At 43.1% G+C, this 22,017-nt stretch overlaps 1 protein-coding gene across 5 annotated transcripts in view; it reads right to left on the reverse strand.

Annotated features, from left to right (window-relative positions):
- Positions 1-15,026: 15,026 nt before the first annotated feature.
- The window catches only part of CUX2 (cut like homeobox 2), a 366,464-nt gene continuing 359,473 nt past the window's right edge, over positions 15,027-22,017 (reverse strand). For all 5 annotated transcript variants that reach the window (XM_072600459.1, XM_072600460.1, XM_072600461.1 and 2 more), the window contains 2 exons: positions 20,396-20,669; positions 15,027-16,193 (listed from right to left, as the gene is read on the reverse strand). In XM_072600459.1, coding sequence (XP_072456560.1) covers positions 15,365-16,193; positions 20,396-20,669 — 1,103 coding nt within the window. In that variant the 3' untranslated portion in view covers positions 15,027-15,364. The remainder of the gene's footprint in view (positions 16,194-20,395; positions 20,670-22,017) is intronic.

Consider the following 22,017-nt stretch of genomic DNA (forward strand, 5'->3'; position numbering starts at 1 on the left):
ACTGGTGCTCTATCCACTGCACCACCTCGCTGCCCAAGGCAGATGCAATGACAAAAGGAAATAGGCCTGGCCTCAAGGAGTTTGTTAGGGAAGATGACATGTACCTATTGGGTTTTGTATGCCTAATACACAAGCATGCTCCTTGATTGTGTATCTCCTATGTACCTGTTTATTTGATTTTTATCTCCTTAGTAGGGCAGCTGGGTGGTCAGGAAGACTTGAATTCAAATTTGGCTTCAGATACTTCCTAGCTGTGTGACCCTGGGCAAGTCATTTATCCCCCTTTGCCTCAGTTTCCTTATTTGTAAAATGGGTTAGAGAAGGAAATGGCAAACCACTGCAGTATCTTTGCCAAGAAAACCCCACATGGAGTCATGAAGAGTCAGACGTGACTGAACAATTAATGACAATTATCTCATTAGCCTGTCAGCTCCCTGAGGAACTATCTTTTGCCTTTCTTAATGGAGGCAGCTGGGTGTCACAGGGGCAGAACACAGGACTTGAAGTCAGGAAGGCCTGAATTCAAATCTATTCTCAGACACTTGCTGTGTGACTCTGGACAAGTTACTTAATTTTTGTTCACCTCAGTTTCTTTTACAGTAAAATGGGGACAACAGCACCTGTCTCATAGGGTTGTTATGAGGATCAGATATTTTTAATATTTGTAGAATGCATAGCAAATGCCTGGCACACAGCAGGCACTCTATAAATGCCCATTTCCTCCCTTTGTATTTTTGTAATTAGAAATAGTGCCCTGTACCTAGTAGGTGCTTAATAAATACTTATTGATTGGCTGATATGTATTTATATGCCCTGTCATAATGCTTGGCTGGCTCACAGAAGACACTTATGTTGAGGTTTGGGGTGCTCAGGACCCCAAAATAGCAACACCCCAGGTCTTGCCCAAATGAATTTGACTCAAGCCTTCTTTTAGCCAAAGAGAAAGACAACGTTTATTAAGGATCCACCATATTGTGTTGACTCTTCAGAAGGCTCACCATTTGTGATGTTTGTAGGGCCAGATAGAATGTGAGCACCTTCATGGAAAGGGAATGGAGCTTATATACAGTAAGATTGTGGGAGGTAGCTAGGGGTGGTCTAGTAGTCTGGGAGGAGGGGTTTGAGGAGGATCTTGATGGGGCTGGTATGACTGGAGGTCAGAGCCAAGACAGTGGGATTGTGATGGGATCAAGGGTGGGAAGCAGCCAGAGGCATTTATACTGGTGAAAGCCAGATCAAGTGGGAAGGACCCGTCAAGGGGGTTCCCAGAGCCCGTACCCCATCACTTAAACATTTGACTGGCTCGTTGAGAGTAGTGACTTTTTTTTTCTTCCTATTATAAAACCTGGCATACAGTAAGTGCTTAGTAAATGCTTGGTGAGTAATTGATTGAAGAAAGGGTTAAATTTTGAAGCTGAATGCCTTGAGGGCCATGGCTACTCCTTACCCACATGTACCAAGTGCCTCTGCAGCCCTAGGTTAGATGCTGGGCCCTACCTGAGATCTAATGGAAAGGGAGTCTCCATTTCTCTAGGAACTTGCTCCTGGGGGATACAATTTGTGCTTAGATATATAAATACAAGGTAATTTGAGGAGGCTGATGATTAGAGTGGCAAAGGGTGAGAAGGGAGGTCACAAGGAATACATGAGACAGAGGTAAGGGAGTGCATTCTAAGCATGAGGTTAGGCAAAGGCATGGAGGCTGGAGATGAGTTTGGGGAAAAGCAAGTAAGCCAGTAAAGGAGACCAAAATATAAAAGTATGAATGAAAAAGCCTATGTTAAATTGCTAGGTTTTGAAGATACAAAAATGAGGCAATTTCTGCCTTTTAGGAGCTTATCTTCTAATGAGAGACAGCACACATAAGGGAACCGAGGTTTTGGCATGGGCAATCACAAGAATGGTGGGTGGAGACCAAAGTGGGAATTGTTTCTGGGAAGCCACTCACACTCCAATCTGAACTGGTCAGCCCCAGGGTGGAGTTCTAAAATAGAGCTCATTGACTGGTGGAAGGGGTGGAGGGGTACAGGCATGCCAGTCTCTGGAGGCTTGGTCCTGAGGCTGCCCTTATAGGAGGGCAGTGGGATGAACTGGCTGAGATGTGAAACTTGGACTTGGCCATGGTATTTAGCTGTGGGCATCTCTTTCAATTAGGATGTTAATGGTGAAAGCATTGAGAAGAGGGTAACCAGGGTGGCAAAGGGCCTAGAGATGATGCCACGTGAATATTGTTTGGAGGAAATGGGAATGAGAAGAGGAGAGATCTTTAAATACCTGGGGGACTGTTATTACCTCTCACCTGAATTGTTGAAATGGCCTCCTCAGTGGTCTCTCTGTCTCCAGTCTTTGCCCAAAATCATTTTTTTAAAGTACATTTTTGACCAGGTCAGACCATGTCCCTACTTAATACACTCCAAAGGCTCCCAGTTCATGAGATACATGTACATGTATGTACACATGTGTATACACACATACATATGTTATGTGTATGTGTGTATACACATATATGTATAAAATTCCCCCTCTCAATTACATGTTGAAACAATTTTTAGCATTTTTTAAAAAGTTTCCAGTTCCAAATTCTATCTCTCCCTCTCTCCCTTCCCTCCCCCCTCCCTGAGATGGTAAGCAAGCCCTAAGTATTTTAAGGACCTTTGTTTCTTATTTAAGGCTCATGCCTTTTCGGTTATACTTTCTTTCCAATGCATGTTCCTCATACACAACATTCCATCTTTTACCTTCTGTATGGGCTGCCTCCACCTTCTCAGAATTCATAATTGTTCTACCTTCTGCCTTCCTCTTCCTCCGCCTCAGCTAGTAAGGCTCTCCCTTGTAATTATTTCATCTAGACCTCTATTCCTCCATCTAACCAAGGCTTTTAACACTGTCAGTGGTAAGGGCTTGTGCAAAAATTGGTTGCCCAGAGACATTTGTCAGTATTGTACATCCTTTTCATGACTACATGCTTGCCCAGTTCTGGATAATGGATGATGCTCTTACTCCTTCCTAGTCACCAGTGGAGTGAAACAGGGCTGAGGGCTTGCTCCCATACTTTCTAGCATGATGTTTTCAGCCACGTTGTCAGATGTCTTCAATGACGGTGAACGTGGCATCAAAGTCTGCTACTACATGGGTGGTAAATTGTTTAATTTGAAAAGGCTACAAGCCAAGACTAAACTGGAGGGGGAATTGGTGTAAGCTTTTTTTGTTCGCAGATGATTGTGTGCTCAATGCAGCCTCTGAGGCTGATATGCAACCAAGTATGGATCGATTCTCTGCTGCTTGTGTTAATTTTGGCCTAACAATTAACAAAAGAAAACACAGGTTCTCCACTAGGCAGCACTGTACCATCCATACATGCATTACATCGGTTACAGCAAATGAAGAAATATTGAATTCTGTGGATAAGTTCACTTACTTTGGCAGTCTACTTTCCAGGGATGTCCATAAAGATGAGGTTGATGCACACATTACCAGAGCTAACTCAGTGTCTGGGAGGCTCTGAAGGAGGTATTAGGTTACTTACCAAACTGACGGTCTAGAGTCATTGCGCTGACTTCATTGTATGCTTTTGAAACCTGGACAGTCTACCACTAGCACCAAGCCAGGAAATTGAATTGCTTCCATTTCAATTGTCTTGGGAAGATTCTGAAGATCACCTGGCAGGATTAGGTACCAGACACTGAGGTCCTTGCTCAAGCTGAATTGCCAAGTATTCAAACTTGGGGGGAGATGGTAACTGTCCGTGATGTCTGTGGAGAGCTGTTTCCATGGCATTAGTCCCAGGGCCTGAGAAGCTAGCCAATAGTCATTAAAAATAAATTCCACAATCCCCTTCCCCCTGCATCTTGTAGCAGAAAAATAAGCTGAAATTCCTGGCAAACATATAGATTTATTAATTTATCAGATGTAAAGCCCCAAGCATGGGTGTGGAAGCTACAAGCATCTATACTGTTAGGATCTATGGAAGGTCATATTTCTCATTAAGGAAACAGAAGGACAAAAAATGAAAACATTAGACCAGCTAATCCCCCTCTAAGATGGGAAGTGGGAGTCAATGCTACTTATGGCCCAAGAGGTATATTTAATCCAGAGACAACAAACTGAATTGTGACTCAACTTTAGAGTTCTCTTCTCATTTCTCCTAGCAGTCTGAACTCCAGTGGGTCTCCTTCCTTTCCAGGGGAACTCGGTTTTCCTCATGGGGAAAATGGGGAGGTGGGCAGTAACGTTTATAGAGTGAGAGGAGCAGTATTGATAGGTGGTGAGGTGAGCACTGGAGAAATTAGAGTGGATATATTTTTTTCTCCTATAGAGGCCATGTAGGTCTGAGGAATTGGATCTAAGGACCTGGGTTCAACTCCTTGACCTTGTCACTTCTTGGGTGATAGTAGGCAAGTCATATCCTTTTAAAATGGTAAGATTTGTTCTCTGAAAAAGCAAGGGAATTGGACTAACTGACCTCTGAAATGGCTCCTAGCCCTAAAATTGTTTTCTAACTTTCTAGGTTCTAAGACCCACCATAGCTTTGATATTCCAAATTCTAACGTTCTAGCTCTGACATTCCATATTCTAACATTCTATATTTGAGGGTGTTTCTCAGCTTTGATGTCCCAGTTGGGATAGTTTTAATAGTCTCTATCCTAAGCCCCCTCCCAGCCCTGACATTCCACATCCTAACAGCCTCCCAGGATTCCCATGCTGCCCATGTTATCCTGGGAATCCAGAGGATCCAACTGGAGGAGGTTCATGCAGGATCATTGAGGTGTTAGGAAAAGAGGAAACCAGGCAGAACTGGGCTGATACTCCCCTGTCTTTACGAGACAGAGCAAGGCCTCTGTGCTCTCTCAGAGAGGTTTCTTAGACCCGAGAATTGGAACTGTCCCTGGGACACTTACTCCTTGATTTATCTTTATTAATTATTATCTGGATTAATTATAATTATCATCCTTAATAGCATTCTTAATAATGATCATCCTTAATATAATTATTAATATTACCATCATCAATATTGTTAATCCTATTCATGAATAAATCATATTATTTGTTACTCAATATGCATTTATTAAGTGTCTGCTCTGTACCAGGAACTGTGCTGAGTTCTGGGGATAAAAAGACAAAATCAGGATTAGAGATTCAGAGCTGGGAGAGCCCTTAGAGGCCAGCTACTCTAATTATATTAGCTAGCATTTACACAGTGCTTTATAGCTTGCAAATCACTTTACATATATTATCTCATTTGATCCTCACAACCCTGGGAGGTAGGTGCTTTCATTATCCTTATTTTTACAGATGAGGAAACTGAGTCAGACAGAGATGAAGTGACTTAGCCAGGGCCGTATAACTTGTAAGTACCTGAGGTCTTCCCGACTCCAGGTTTAGTGCTTTATCCACTGCCCCACCCCATACCTCATTCTAATCCCCTTATTTTACAGATAAAGAAACTGAGGCCCAGGAAGATTAAGTCCCGTGTTTAAGACCACCCAACTAGTAAGCAGAATCTATTCAAAAGCATACAGCTTGCCTTCCAGCCATCTTCAGATGACCTGTTCATTTTCCTCCCTTTCTAGTTCCCCTTCATGGATTGTCTTCCCTTATTAGAATATATTCTCCTTGAGGGTAGGGCCTGGGTCTTGATTACTTATATTTGTATCCCAGTGCTTATCACAGTCCCTGGCACATAGGAAGTGTCCAATAAAAGCTTTGTCATTCATTCGTTCATTCCAAATTTAGCACCCTTCCTACTGAGTTCAAATCCAGCCTCAGACACTTAGTAGTTGTGTGACTGGGCAAATCACTTAACCTCGTTTGTCTCAGTTTTCTCATATGTAAAAGGAGCTGGAGAAGGAAATGGCAAAGTACTCCAGTATCTCTGCCAAGAAAAGCCCAGATGGAGTCACAGAGTGCCAACCATGACTAAACAATATCTACTGGTACATCTATTGATTATGATAATTTTTCAAAATCTGTCCTTCGGCTTGTCCGGCCCACTTAGAACTTGGTCTTTGCTTGGATCTGGGGTTTGCTTCTTGGAGTTTCTGTTTGATTTCTCTACAAAGCCTCTCACGAATCATGCATCCTTGGGAGGAGGATGATTGCTGTCCTGCGTTTTCGAAGAGGTCCAAAATGACATCACCATGATAAAGTGAAATTTCAGCGTGTCCAACTGTGACTGATCAGACCAATACGAGCTCAGGATGCTCTACCACAGACTGGGCACAGATAGTCTGAGTGAATATTTGAGGTGGATACCCCAAATTTGTGCATCCTTTGTTTACTTTGGACTGTCTCAGTTCTGCTTTGCTCATAGAGCGCAGCCCCCTTTCTGATGTGGGCACGCCATGCTGAGCGGTCCTGTACTAGTGTCTCCCATGTCACACAATCAAATCCAAAGTTCTTGAGAGAGACCTTGAGAGTGTCCTTGTATCACTTCTGACCACCGACCACCATGTGATTGCCTGTTCCTTGTGAGCTCTCCATAAAATAGTCTTTTTGGCAAGCATACATTTTGTATTCAAACAATGTGGCCAGCCCATCAGAGTTACACTCTGAAGCATAGTTTGAATGCTTGGCAGTTCAGTTCGAGCAAGGACTTCAGTGTCTGATACCTTATCCTGCAAGATGATCCTCAGAATCTTCCTAAGACAGTTCAAATGAAAATGATTCAGTTTCCTGGCATGGCGCTGGTAGACTGTCCATGTTTCACAGTCATACAACAATGAGGTCAGCACAATGGCTCTCTAGACCTTCAGTTTGGTAGTCAGTCTAATACCTCTTCTCTCCCAAACTTTTCTTCAGAGCCTCCCAAACACTGAGCTAGCTCTGGCAATGTATGCATCAACCTCATGGTCAATGTGTACATCCCTGGAAAATACACAATGAAGGTAAGTGAACTTATCCACAGCATTCAGAACTTCTCCATTTGTTGTAACTGATGCTTCCACATATGAATAGTGTGGTGATGGCTGATGGAGCACCTGTGTTTTCTTGGTGTTGATTATTAGGCCAAAATTAGCACAGGCAGCAGAGAATTGATCCATACTTCCTTGCATCTCAGCTTCAGGGCTGCACTGAGTGCACAATCATCTGCAAACAGAAAATCAGGCACCAACACTCCCTCCACTTTGGTCTTGGCTTGTAGCCTTTTCAAATTGAAGAACTTACCATCAGTACGGTAGTTGACTTTGATGCTGTGTTCATCCTCACTGAAAGCGTTTGACAACATGTCTGAAAACATCATGCTAAAAAGCATGGGAGCAAGCACACAGCCCTATTTCACTGCATTGGTGACTGGGAAGGCATGAGAGCATTGTCCACTATCCAGAACCTGGCAAACATGCTATCATGAAATTGATGTACAATATTGACGAACTTCTCTGGGCAACCAAATTTTGACATAATTTTCCATAATACCTCACAACTTCAAAGGCCTTGGTCAGATCTATAAACATTGTGTACAGACCTCTGTTCTGCTCCTGGCATTTCTCTTGGAGTTGTCGGGCAGCAAACACCATATCCACTGTTCCTTGGCCCTTTCTGAAGCCACACTGGCTCTCAGGTATATGATCATCTTCCAGGTAAAGGATTGTCGCAGGACAATCTATTCCCTTTACCTTTATAGAGATGGACAATGGAGGCATCCTTGAACTCCTGGGGGATAACTTCCTCTTGCCATATAACCTGGAAAATTTCGGTCAGCTTTTGTGTGAGCAATGGTTCCCCTACCTTGTAAATCTCAGCTGGAATAGAATCAGCACCAGGTACTTTGCCACATGAAAGGAGCCTAACGACCCTCAAAACCTCTTCTTCAGCTGGAAGTTGAGCTAAGGAGGGGTTGACTTAAACCTGAGGTAAACGGTCAATGGCCTCAGCATTGATTGATGATGGTCTATTGAGAACACTATGAAAGTGTTCAGCCCATCTCTCTAGGATCATGTCCTTATCACTAATCAGTGTGGCTCCATCAGCACTATGTAGTTGTGATGCACCATAGGTTTTTGATCCATAAATAGCTTTCAGGGAGTCATAAAATCTCTTTGGATTGTTACTATCAGCATAAAATTGAATTTCATCTGCCTTCTTAGTGAGCCAGGAATCCTGTATCTCTCTAAGATTTGCTTGTACTTTGCTTTTGATGGAATTAAATGTTGCCTTCTTAGAGGTGGATGAACTAATCTGCTGGTATATTCTATGGAGTTCTCGTATTTTGCTTAGCAGCTTCTGAATTTCCCCATCATTTTCATCAAACCAGTCTTGGTGTTTGTGAGTGTTGTGACCCAGATGAGCAAATGTAGTGCTGTACATCAAATCTCTGAAAGCTGCCCACTCCTTTTCTGCTCCACTGTTGCCCACTATGTGTTGGCTCAACTTTCCCTCCAAGTTGACAACAAACTGTTCATGCTCAGAGAAGAGCTCTAATTTGTTGACATTAATTCTTCTGGTAGCCATTTTGCCTCGGGAATGACACTTTTGATGAATACAAATATTTAGCCTGAAAAGGATGTCTATGATCAGTCCTGCGCTCTGTACCACACATTGCCTTTGTCACTCTCACATCTTGTCTGTCTCTTCTCCTTACAATCACATAGTCTATTAGATGCCAATGTTTGCTGCAAAGGTGCATCCATGAAGTTTTATTGTGTTTAGGTAAACAGAAGACAGTGTTGGTGATGAGAAGGTCAGCAGAATCAATAACAATGAGGAGAATTTTCAAAGTGATGGATTTGGTACAGATGTCAGGAACTTGACATTCATGACTTACCACCATCATCTGTCTATGCTTCCACCAAGACAAAGTCCAATGAAATCAAAGAAAAATTTTATGAAGAGCTAGAGACCCTTGTCATCAATGTGCCAAAAGAGGAAAAACTTATAATTCTGGGTGACTTTAATGCTAGAGTAGGCTTAGACTATCAGACTTGGCAGGGAATCCTAGGGAGGAATGGAGTTGAAAATATCAACAGTAATGGTCATTTATTGCTGAAGACCTGTGTATCACATGACCTTCTCATCACCAACACTGGGAGGAGGTGGGGAGAGATGGAATAGGTGGGATTTATCACAAATTTAATATGTATAGACATGGAGAATGGATCTTTTTTTTTTGGCCTTAAAATTTTTGCATTTGTAAAAATTCATAGGAAAAAAAGTAAGAAAGTGAACTTTTTTTCTCCCAACTTTTCTCTAGGCCCCAAAGGCTAAGGGACTACAACCTGTCTGGTCTCAGAAGTAGAATTATTTTGTTTATAATTACTTTCTCTTAGACTTGTTCTATTTTGTCTTAGAAGGCAGAATCAATAACAACGAGGAGAATTTGGAAAGTGACTGATTTGGTACAGATGACAGGAACTTGACATGCAGAACTGTCCCTGGTAGAATGGGCTGCCTTGGGAGGGAGCGGACACTGTCTCGTTGGAGGTATTCAAGCAGAAACTGGGTCCTAGTCTGCATTAAGGAGGGTGTAGTCTGGAGCCAGCTCTAGTGACTTGGGAGAGCTGATTGTTAAATTTTCAACGTAAGTACTTATTTACATGGAAGAAATCTCTATAAATCAGGGCTTTTTTTTTTTTATTGCTTAGACTTTAAGAAAGTGTTAATTTTTACAGATTAAATCTAAATATGTGTACACAATTTTTTTTCCCCTGGAGAGTTGGATTGTTAAACATTTGGTAGCATACTCCTGTCTAGAGGGGATTCCTTCTGTATATATATTGGATAAGATGGATGCTGAGGTCTCTCCTAATTCTTCAGAATCTAAGATTCCCTCTATTTTGACTCTAAATGCATTCCTTTGGATGTAACAAGGAGGGACCCAGTTTCAAAAAGATATTTGACCCCATTCTCATCCATTGGTTCCTATTCCTTTCTGTCCCTCTGTCTTCTGCTCAGATGTTTTTTTAAAATATGGTTTACAGGGCAGCTAGGTGGCACAGTGGACAGAGCATCAGCTCCTGGAGTCAGGAGGACTTGAGTTCAAATTAGCCCTCAGACACTTGACACTTAATAGCTCTGTGACCCTGGGCAAATCACTTAACCCTCATTGTCTTGCGAAAAAAAAATACGCTTTACTCTTGTCTGCTTCTGAGTGTGTGTGTGTGATAATGGAAGCAGAATGGGGTCATGGTGCATACCTGTGGTATCAGTTACCACGGAGTTGGACCTGCAGTGGGCCAGGCCCACTGGGAATCCCAACTGTTTGGCATCAATATTTTGAGGTCCTGGAAAAAGGGCCACCAAGTTGCCTAAGGGAAGGTGAACTGCTCCCCTCAGAAACTGAAGTCAGTGGTAAGTCAATGGTAACATCAGGCCCATGAACCACCCCTGCATTTCTAGCTTGAGTGAGATAGGAGACCTAATCTTTTTTTTTTTTTAAATAGGGGTTCAGTGATATTATCAACATGGGGAAAACTCCTTGTGTGAAGATTCCCTCCACCAATACTCCTTGTGTGAAGATTCTCTCCACCAATACAGACTAGTAGCTTGTTAGTAACTTCTAGTCCCAGAGTAGGAGTTTTTAGCCTCAGATCTATGAATTCAATATATTTAAAAATATTTTGATAAATATTTCAGTATAATTAATAGTCTTGTGTATTTTATTCAGTCAAAAATATTAGTTGGAGAAAGAATTCATAGGCTTTATCAGACAGGCCAAGAGGGCATGTTGCAAAAAAGATTAGAGAGAATTATCTGAGGTTGCCCAGCTCCCTAACCCTAACCCAGGTTTTCTCAGTTCAAAGTCAGCCTCTACCTATTCCATGCTTTTTATGAATTATTGATATTTTTGTAATGTTATACTATAACGTAATATGACACAATGTTTTAATAGACCCCAAATGATTTATTATGAAAAGACCAATGGCTCATTCAGAGGCAGGATAGAGTAGTGGAAGAGGAGCCAAGTTTGGGAACATGGAGTCATGGAACCAGAGTTCAAATAGCAGCCTTGTCACTTGTTAAGCTTTGTGACCTTGAGCAAGTCATGTTTCCTCATCTGTAGAAAGAGAAGGTTGGGATACATGGCCTTTAATGTCCTATCCATTTTAGATCTGTAATCCTATGACTTTCACCCTACCTGTGTGACTTTGATGAGATTATGTCATAAGAGACTTGGCTGAAGGAACTGGGATGTTTAGCATGGACAAGGGAAGACAGGGGGAATATGATAGCTGACTCCAAATATCTGAAGAGGGTGAATATAGAAGAGGGATCCAGCTTATTCTCTTGGACCATATGGGACAGACAGAACTCAGAGAAGTGGGTGGAAGTCCTAAAGTGGCAGATTTATCCCTAGCAATTCAAGATATCTCCAAATGGAATGGAAGGTGATGAGTTTTCTCCCACTGGAGGTATTCAAGCAAAGGCTGGATGACCACTTGTAAGATACATTGTAATGGGAATTCTTCCAGGTACATGTTGAACTCAGTGGCCACTGATGTCCTTCTGAATGCTGCAATTCTATGAGGAAAATGTGTGTAAATTTCATCTTTTTCATCTGTAAAATGAGAGGTTTGGGGGAGTTGGACCAGATGAGCTCTAAGAATTCTTTTAGCTCAAAATCCTATGATCCTATTTTTTAAAAATTGGGGGCAAGAATAATAAACTAGGTGTTGTGGTTCATCTTTTATTTTCTAAGAGAACCAGTGACATCAAGGTTGACCTGTGCTAGCTACATTTGGAAGGAAGGAATGAGCAGACAAATGCTTTAGGGTTACCTATGATGGGGGCTGAGCCAATCTTTCACCTGAGGTGTTCTGTCATTCTATGTCAAACTAAACATATCCTTCAGGCTTCTGCTTAAATTCCAGTCTTGGACTTTCCATCTCTGGCAAACCCTTCTCCCTTAAGGATACAGCTTAGCTCAGCCAAGGACTCATAATTTTCTTTCCTGTTTACTTTTTATCAATATTTGTTATATTGTTGAGATCATGCCACATGAGGACTGGAGGAAGGAGCCTATTTATAGGACTAGACACTTCTTAAGGAATCAAAAGAAAGACCACAGATCTGGAGCTGGAAGACATATTATAGATCACCTACTCTGAGCCCCTCTTTTTACGGAGGAGGAAACTGAGGCCCAATAAGGTTAACCAATTTGGCCAACATCATATCTGTCTATGACCTGGCAGAGAGAGTTACCTTATCCTAGAGAGTTGCCTGAGGTAGAGAAGTTAAGGATCAGGGTCACAGAGTAAGTACCAGAATCAAGATTGAAATATAGGTTTTCCTACCTCCCAGTCCAGCATTCTCCCTACTCCCTCATTCTGCCTCCCTTCTACACATGCCAAATATCATGTGTTCTTGGGGACATTCATATTTATTTCAAAAAACCTTTATTGCTTTTAAGTAGCAAGCATTTATTAAACATGTACTATGTGCCAGGCACTCTGCTAACCACTTTACAAATATTATCTTGTTTGGTCCTCACAGAAAATCTAGGGGGTGATTATCCCCATTTTACAGTTGAAGAAATGGAGGTCTTCCTGACTCCAGATTCAGTGCTCTATTCACTGTGTAACCTAGATGTCTCTAAATAATTGATCATTAACATTATGTGCATGCTGCACAAATAGGTAAGGTGTTCTTTGAGCACCTATTGACATTTTGGTTGCACTGGGTTGGGAGGTTCATCCTGTAATATGAGCGAAGATAATTGGTTCAGGAATTGAACGTGATATATTTTACCCATATCACATAGTGTCATAGCTGGGAAGGGCCTTAAAAAAGGGAATCTCAGGTCTGGGAGGAGCCTTAATGATGTCATCTTGCTCCCTCATCAGCATGGACCTCTGCCAAAGTGGCTAGCTCATCCCAGGACCCAGGGGTTCTGAAAATATCCACTTACCACCATTCAGGCCACCATGGATCCCCATTGCTGTGACTTCCTGCCTCTGGTCAAGAGTTTGGTTACCAAGGCTGCTGTTCCTCTGGCCCCATCTCCCAACCAAAAGAGAAGCATACACTCAAGCTTTATTATACAATTCTGTATTTTTAGTGGCTTGTTTACAGAACTTGTTCATTTTTAAAATTTTTAACAAAGTTCGTCAATCTCTCATAGAAACTTTTTTTTTTCCGTACAGTACATGAGCCCAATGAAAGGTGTTCACAGGTCCACCAGCTTTGAGTACAACAGGATTTCCGTGTTCGAAGACTATACTAAGTGCTTATTCCAATCCCGTTCCACTAAAGCTAAGGCTAGCACTCTGTGAAGAGTAGTTGCATGTATGCCTAGACCTCAGTATAGCGTTGGTTTCGACAGTAAAAATAGGTCCATTTCCAGGGTTTGCTTGGTTCTGACGGGGCTACGGTCATGAAACGAAGGTGGTCTCTCTATTCCAGGTTCATTCCTTTTTAAAATTGGTCACTGTTAACTACTGCCAGAATATAAAAATACCTTCATTTGGATAAAAATGTATACAGTGGAAAACTCTTCGATGCATAGCCTGGGTGTGTGGAAAGGTTAAGTTTTCCCCGTCAGGGTTTGCCTGGGCCATTTGGTACGGAGGTTCCGCTTGGATGACTGAGGGGCCCATGGCCAGACATGTTAGAATTGCATTCTCTGGAAAAACCTCAAATCTTCTTGCATCCTCCCTGTGACTTCCTGGTGCTTTGACAGAGTTGTTTCGTACCCTCCTTCCCTCTAAGCCCCTCATCAATCATTATCTGTCTCTTTTGAAGGCAATCAACTTTCCCTGCCTCTGGCTGTCCTGACTTAACTTTGGACTCAACCAATGGATTGGACAGTCTTGTAATGGAGAGGTAAAAAAAGAAATTAAAAAGCAAATGTCAGTTCCACATGCCACCCATGTGGGGGAAACCCAGAAGAAACCTACAAAGTTTGCCACAGCTAACAAGTTGGATACTACTCAAGTGGAGATGTTGACTTTCTATTTGATGGTCTTCAAGAGCGAGTACATTGGAAACATCTGGGGAAGGTTCTGTTGAGAGTAATTGTTGCTTATTTGCCCCTCCCCAGTGATGCTTGTGGTCTGAAACTCTGGTCTCTGGGATGAGGACCTCAACAAGTCACAGAGGAAGAGACCTATCCCATCCTACACTCCATGTTCCCCAGATCCAGCTCTCTAGACCTAAGATATTTGAGTTTTGAATGCTGCCCTGCTACCTCAAAATAAGATAGAAGGTATGAAGGGGAACTGGAGGTTTTCAAATTCTTTTCTCAGTTTATCCCCAGGGCTAGAAGGATAATGAATTCTGTGGCTTTCTCAAAAGATGAGGAAGGTGAGGATGATGGTTATCTCATCTCAGGGAAGGGTAAAATAATGGCAGCATCTTACCCTGGGGTATGCCCCAATTCTCTTGGGGAAAATCTCTCAAGGTGTCATACCTGGGATTCCATATTTATTGGCAAAGACCTGCCTAGGCCAAGGATTTCTCAATATCTCTGAGTTGTCTCCCTACTCCCCACCACCCACCCCCCTGGGCTGAGCTCCAGCCTTCTCTCCAATCCTTTTGCCCCTTACCCACCCGCACTCACATACAGGTCACTTTGGGGATTGGGAAATACATTTTGTCCATGGACGGTGCTTGGCTTCTGTGGATTGCAGGTTTCTAACTAGAGGAAGTGTAAGGAATTTTTTTATGTACCATGCTACATCTCGCTCAGGAAGGACTACCGCCGACATTTCTACAACATATACAACGGCACATGACATTCGGTGTTACAAGGGGTTTCAAAAAACATACCACCAGAACGAAATATATACTTGATGGCATCAAAGTTTTGCATTTAGAGTCTTTTGGGACTTTTTTTCCTTTTCTTTTCAACAGTCTTAGAAAGGGCAGTAGTAATGCACTGTCTCACAGACAAAGGTGGGGGAAAAAAACCCGAGCTTCAGAAGTTCCTCCATTTGGTCAGTCTTATAGTGCTTTGTGATGGCTTTGAACAAATGTCTTCTTTAATCTCATCCAGTGGCAAACTACAAGACTTCAGAGACTGTCTGTCTCCAGACAACTGCTACATCGTCCTGACTTATAGCTCTCTTGAATATCAAAGCAGCTTAAACCATTAATAAATTCGAAAGGATCCTTTATTAAAATAGCTAAAAGAGGTCTATAAATATTTTCTTTTTTTTCTTTCTAAAAGAATTCTGAGTTTTCCCAGTGAGGATGGAATGGGGCTAAGCCCACCACCACCTGCAGGGATGTTGGTCAGGGCTGAAGAGAGGCCTGACTCTGAAACTTCCCACCCATCCCCTCAAAATTTCATGGAATTAAAAAAAAACAACTCCCACAAATCACAGTCCACAGATGGAGTTTGATAGTTCTGCTTTGTCCCCCTCCCCCATCTCATCTCAGTCAGACAGAGGGTCTTGCCACCTGATGGAGGGTGGGGAGTGGGCTCTGAGTCTCAGAATTCCCACTCCATGGCCTCCTCGCGGTTGGCAGCCCTCTCTAACCGGTGGATGATGTTGTTCAAGTTGGCCATCTTCTCGTGCCGCCGTTGGGTGCTGGGGTTCGGCTTGGTGCCTGGGTGCAAGGCCCCCACTGTCTCTGCAGATGGGCTGGAACTCGGCACTTTGGCAAGGGTGGCACCAGGTGGGGAGGGAGAGATTGGGGCTGAGGAGGAGGGCACAGGAGACACGGACATCATAAGGCCGGGAGAGGAGGCGGCCGAAGGTGAGTTCAGGGACACCTCCAGGCTACATCGGGAGGACTCAGAGGTGCATTTAAAGCTGATGGGGTCAGGGTGCAGCCGCTCCCCATCCTCAATCTCTTGGGACAGCTGGAGGAGCGGGCAGTCTGGGGTGACAGGTGCCTGGTGCATGTTGCTACCATGCAGGAGGGACCCTGAGGTCCTCTTCTGGACTTCTTCCGTGCCTGTGGGCTCAGGTAGCTCTTCTTTGAGGCTTGGTCCCTGGGTCTGGCTCATTTCTGCCTCCCCTGAGTCCTGAAGCCCCAAGCCCTCCTCTTCTTCCTCACCCTCGTCCTGCTCTTCTTGCTTGATCGCGATCACAGTCTTGCCCTGGGCAGGGAGAGGGGCAAAGCTGTCACTTGTGCCCTGCAGCTCTAGCTCTTTCACCACGGGTTTCTGGTCTTCAGCCTCTGAATCTGGGCTCAGTGGAGTGGGCTCCTGGTGGGAGTTGTTGGCTGGCGGGAAGCTGGGGCAACTGCTCTGGTCCAAGTCAGCGTCATTGTCCTGGGTGCCTTCCACCAGCATCTCTCGGCGCATCCTGGACCTGTGGCAGAAACAGAAAGTTAGCAGGTGGTGAGGGTGCCAGAGTAGGGGCTGTTAGCCCCAGAGTCCCTGAGCACTCTGGGCTTTGGTTACCTTGAGCAGCCAAAGTGATAAGAGCTGGAGGCCATCTATCTCTGCTTAAAGTCAAACACATCAGTTTCTTTAGAAAATTGTCAATCAATTTATTCTACTACAGTAGATTTAAATCAATGACAATTTTTTTTTTAAAAGCGCTCGCACCTATTATGTGCCAGGTACTGTGCTAAACTCTGGGGCTACAAAGAAAGACAAAAACATGAATCCTGACCTCAAAAAGCTCAGAATCTAATGATTCATACATACAAGAGAATGTCCAAACTGGGAGGGAACTTAGAACATGGAATATCATGACAATAGTAATCTAGTATTTGAACACAAAGATCCAAGCCTTTGGAACAAAAACTCATTTTTTGACCAAAACTGCTAGGAAAACTGGAAAACAGTATGTCAGAAACTAGGTATAAATCAACATCTCACAATGTACACCAAGATAAGGTCAAAATGGGGTCATGATTTACTCACAAAGGATGATACCCTAAGCAAATTAATAGAGCATGGAATAATTTATCTGTCAGTTTTATGGATAAGAGATGTATGTTTTGTAATGACAAAATATAAAATACATAATATTGATTATATAAAATTAAAAAGTTTTTGCACAAATAAAAGCAATGCATCCAAAATTATAAGGAAAGCAGAAAACCAGGAAAAAGTTTTTGCAATAGGTATCTCTGAAAAAGGCCTCATTTCTCAAATATATAAAGAACTGAGTCAAATTTATAAAAATACAAGGCATTCCCCAATTGATAAGTGGTCAAAGGATATGAACAGGCAGTTTTCAGACAAAGAAATCAAAGCTATCTATAGTCATGAAAAAATGCTTTAAATCATTACTGATTAGAGAAATGTAAATTAAAATAACTCTGAGGTACCACCTTATATCTATTAGATTGGTTAATATGACAAAAAAGGAAAATGTTGGATGTTGGAGGAAATGTGGGAAAGTTGGGATACTAATGTACTGCTGGCAGAGTTGTATACTGACCCAACCATTCTGGAGAGCAATTTGGAACTATGTCCAAAGGGCTAGAAAATTGTGCATACCCTCTGATCTACCAAAACCACTGGTAAGTCTATTTCCTAAAGAAATAAAAAATGAGGAAAGGACCTATTTGTACAAAAATATAGCAGCTCTTTTTATGGTGCCTAGGAACTGGAAATCAAAGTGATGTCCATCGACTGAGGAATGGTTAAACAAGCTGTGGTATATGATGGTAATGGAATTATTGTGTTATAAGAAATGACAAGCAGGATGCTTTCAGAAAAACCTGGAAAGACTTACATGAACTGATGCAAAATGAAGTGAGCAGAACCAGGAGAACACCATACACAGTAACAGCAGCATTGTTCAATAAGGAACTGAATGACTTAGCTATTCTCAAGACAGTCTCAAAGGAGTAATGATGAAGCACATTATTCTACTCCAAAGAAAGAACTGATATTGTTTGAATATAGGCTGAAGCATGCTATCTTTCACTTACATTTTTTTCTATTTGTCTTCTTTTTTTTTAATTCTATTTGAGTCTTCTTATACAAAATAACTAATAGAGAAATGTTATACATAATTGCACATGTATAACCTCTATCTGATTGCTTACCATCTCAGGGATGAGGGAAGGGAAAGAGGGATGGAGGGACAGAAATTTGGAACTCTAAACTTTAAATAAAAATTTTAAAAAATATAATAGGGAATATCAGAGCTGTGGCAGAAACAGAGTGGAGTGGCTTTAGAACAGGGGAATGTCAAAGTGGGAGGGGTCTTAGAACAAAGTGTCAGATCAAGGAGAGATCTAATAGGGGTGGAGAAACTGTGGCCTCAATGCCACATGTGGCACTCTAGGTCCTCAGGTGCAGCTCTTTGACTGAATCCAAACTTCAAAGAACATGTGACTTTGAGGATGCAGGTTTCTTACTCCGTTAGCTTAGAATGTAGTATGTTAGAACAGGAAATGATCTCAGTCTTCTCATTTTACAAGACAGTAAACTGAGGCCCAGAGATAATGGGACTTGACCAGGGTCATTGAATGAGGGGCAGATGCTGGGCTGTACCTCAGTCTCCCAATTCCCAGTTCAGGGCTCTCTCCACGGCCCCCAAAAGCCATTATAAACTGCCCCACAATGAACTGACTGATTGAAACCAGCAGACCAGAGCAAGAGGCTGCGAGCCGGGTGGGGGGGGGGGGAGGATGGGGTACTTGCTGCCAAGTTTTCACCTGGGACCTGTTCCCGCCAATCCCGTTGGGATTTGATGAGTGGCTGCAAAGTCTTTTCATATTGTTACGAAAGACAGTCTGCCTCCATTTAGGGAAAAGAGAAACCAAAGAATGAAGATGAGGGAGTGGAGAGAAGACCATACTCAGTGTCAGGACAATGTGGGCCTGGATTCTGTGGGGGACACTTACTAGGATGCAAGTGACCTGAGGCAGGGCCCTCCTAATGAGATGGCTAGACTAAGGGGTCTCTAAGCCTCCTTTCAACCCAGAATTGGGATTATTCACACCACTGTGGGGCAAATAATTAAGTGGGACTGACCCATAAGCTTTCCTGCTAGTGCTTTGAGAACATTTTGGGACCCTTCCCTTAACGCTATCTTTGTCCTCTAAGTCAGAAGGATCCCTTAGGATGGGGAGAGAGGGTGGCTTGGATGAAAAGCTTCTGAAATGACTCGGGGTCTAAGACTCCCAACCTATAACCCAAGCCTTTTCATTGTACAAGAAGATCCAAGCACTAACCACTGGGACACTGGACACTGGACTAGGAACCACAAAGTGATCTCAATTGGATGGGTTTGATTCATCAGCTTGAGGGTCTGTGCTACCTTCCATGACTCCCCATCATCACCCCTTTTACTACTTATGGGCGAAATTAGCAAAAAGTCCAAAAAACCAAATCCAAAGTACTGGGCTCAGTAACAGAAGAAGAGAAAGCTACTTCTAACCACCCACCTGACTCTCTCTACCCCATCCACTCTTCTATCCAATGACCCCAATTGCACCCTATCCCTCCCATCCCTTCCCCTAGCTGCTTCACCACTCTGTCCCATGTATCCATCTCTCCAACCTAGACTCACCAACTCCCTCTAGCTCATCCATCTCTCATGGCTTGCCCATGGCCATCCCAACTCCTTCCATCATCTTGATCACATGCTACCTCTTTTCTTTATATTATCAATCCACTCCCCAACTCAGCATTATTGACACCTTCTACCCCACTCCTTCCTCATCCCCTATCCACAACTCTCCTAGTCTCTCCATCCTCCTGATCCCAGACACTCTTACTTATCCATCTAGAATTCTCTCCCTGCTCACACTCTCCTCATTAGATCCATCTCTCTAACCCCTGACCTATTTTCTCCATCCCTTTGACCCCACTGACCTCACCCTCCCCACCCCATCCACCCCTCCATACACTTGGCTTATATTGGTCATTTATTTACTCCATCCCATTTTATCTTTCTCTCCTAGGATTCAAACTTCTGCCTTTCTTTCATCTCCTGACCTCAATTACCGGCACTTTCCCACCTTATTCCTCTATCCACCTGGCCCAGACATTCCCACTCCCTCTACCCTGTCTATCTCTCTCTTTTCCTAACCACAGCTGTCCTCACTCTTCCTATATGTAATCCTTCCTCCCAGGGCTCCTGCAAAGGCTAAAGGAGATAAAATTTGTAAAACACTTAGCGCAGTACCTGGCTGGCTCATAATAGGTGCTTAATAAACTTTTTTAGGCACTTAGGATAAAGGAATGGTGGATAGAGGGTTGGGCCTGGAAATAATCAGATTTGGGTTCAAATCTGCCTCAGACACTATTTATTCCCAGTCACCCTCACTTCACCCCTGCCCATCTATTCCCTCCTCACCCCTGCCCTGACCCCAGATGCCTTCATTCTGACTATAACACTTATCCCTGAGGTACCCTCCACTTACTCTTATGTGATCCATCCTTCAATCTTCCCCATCTTAGTCCCCTCACTCTTTCCAGTCATCCATCCCTCCCTCCTCTCTCAACTACCTTTATTCTCGCCATCCTATAACTGCTGTCCCTCCCCAGACCCCTGCCTCCCCAACTGCTCCACCCCCTTCAGTTCTGGGATCCCCAAATCACCTATAATTGTGGAACCAGTTGATGACAGTGTTGGTTTTGAGATTAAGCTGGAAAGAGAGCAGCTCGATGGTCTGTTGGGATGGGTAGGGCTCCAGCTGGTAGGCCTTCTTCAGCGCCTCCTTCTCCTCTGGGGCCAGGACAACCCTTGGTTTCTTAATTTGCAGGAGGCTCAAGTCCTGGGGCTGAAGCCCAGGGCTGGGGCACTCAGAGCGCGTGACGGGGGATTCGCTGTCTGAACCGGTGCTGATGAGCCCATAGCGACGTTTCAGGTAGGCTGAGGGAGAAGCGCAGGCCAGGCATGTCCATCACATACCCATCCTGATCCCCTGGAGCTAATTCTACCTTCAGAGACTCAGGATTGCTAAGGACAAAAACCATAAGATGGTTTCCTCTCTCCCCCTCCCCCTTTAGAATGTAAGCTGAGGGCAAGGCCTTTCGTTTTTGTCTGTGTATCATCTGCACCTAGCATGAAAGCAGGCACTTAATAAAGGCTTGATTGGTTTTGGGGACTAGGGCTGTGATGTCACTGATGGGGGAGGTGCCTAGAATGGTCACCTGTGCTGTAATTTACAGGCTGAAGGACTTGCCAGGAACCCAGAAGTGTTAAGTGACCAATCTGGGTCACACAGCCAGGGCAGGTCAGAGGCAGGGCCTGAACTTGGACTTCCTAGATTCAGAGGCCAGCTTTCTGTCTGCTCTCTCAATCTGCCTCTCTTAGATGGGATCATTACTATGGATACCGTTTCTTGAATTGAATCAGGACTCTTCCTCAAGAGGAGGAGGAGAGCAGATAGATAAATGTCACTTGAGAAAATGGGCAGCACCTTTAATGACCTCAAGCTACTCCCCAAAACAAGAATCATCCATCTTTTTTGAAACTGATGTTTTCACAGTCATGAGGTACTGCATTGTCTGAAGAAATTGTGAGTTTCCCAAAGGGCAATGGAGGGACCCATGGTGGGCATGAGGAGGTTGCAGCATATCTCTATCTATCCATCATCAATCCATCTCTATTCATCCATCCCTCTCTATCCAATCATCTATCTTTCCATCTATCCATCAATGTATCTATCTCTCTGTAATCATCTACCTGTCTTTCCATCTGTCCATCGTCAATGTATTTATCTCTCTATCCAATCATCTATTATCTGTCTTTCTATCCATCATCAGTCAGTATACCTATCCATCTCTCTCTATCCAGTTATCTATCCATCTGCCCATCTACTTATCCATCACCAATATATCTATAACTATCTATATCTCTCTCTATTCAATCATCTACCTATCTTTCTATCTATCCATCATTAATCAATGTGTCTATCTCTTTATCCAACCATCTGTCATCTATCCACCATTAAACAATGTATCGATCTAATCATCTGTCATCTATTTATCCATTATCAATGTACTGATCTCCTTCAATCATCTATTATCTATCTTTTCATCCATCATCAGTGCATCTATCCATATCTCTCTATCCAATTATCCATCTGTCCATCCATTTATCTATCTATCCATCTGCCTAGCTACCTATCCATTACCCATGTATCTATAGCCATCCCTATCTAATCATTTACCAATTCTATCTATCATCTGTCTTTCTATCTACCTATCATCAATCA

Source organism: Notamacropus eugenii, chromosome 4 (genome assembly GCF_028372415.1).
Source record: "Notamacropus eugenii isolate mMacEug1 chromosome 4, mMacEug1.pri_v2, whole genome shotgun sequence".
Taxonomy (NCBI): domain Eukaryota; kingdom Metazoa; phylum Chordata; class Mammalia; order Diprotodontia; family Macropodidae; genus Notamacropus; species Notamacropus eugenii.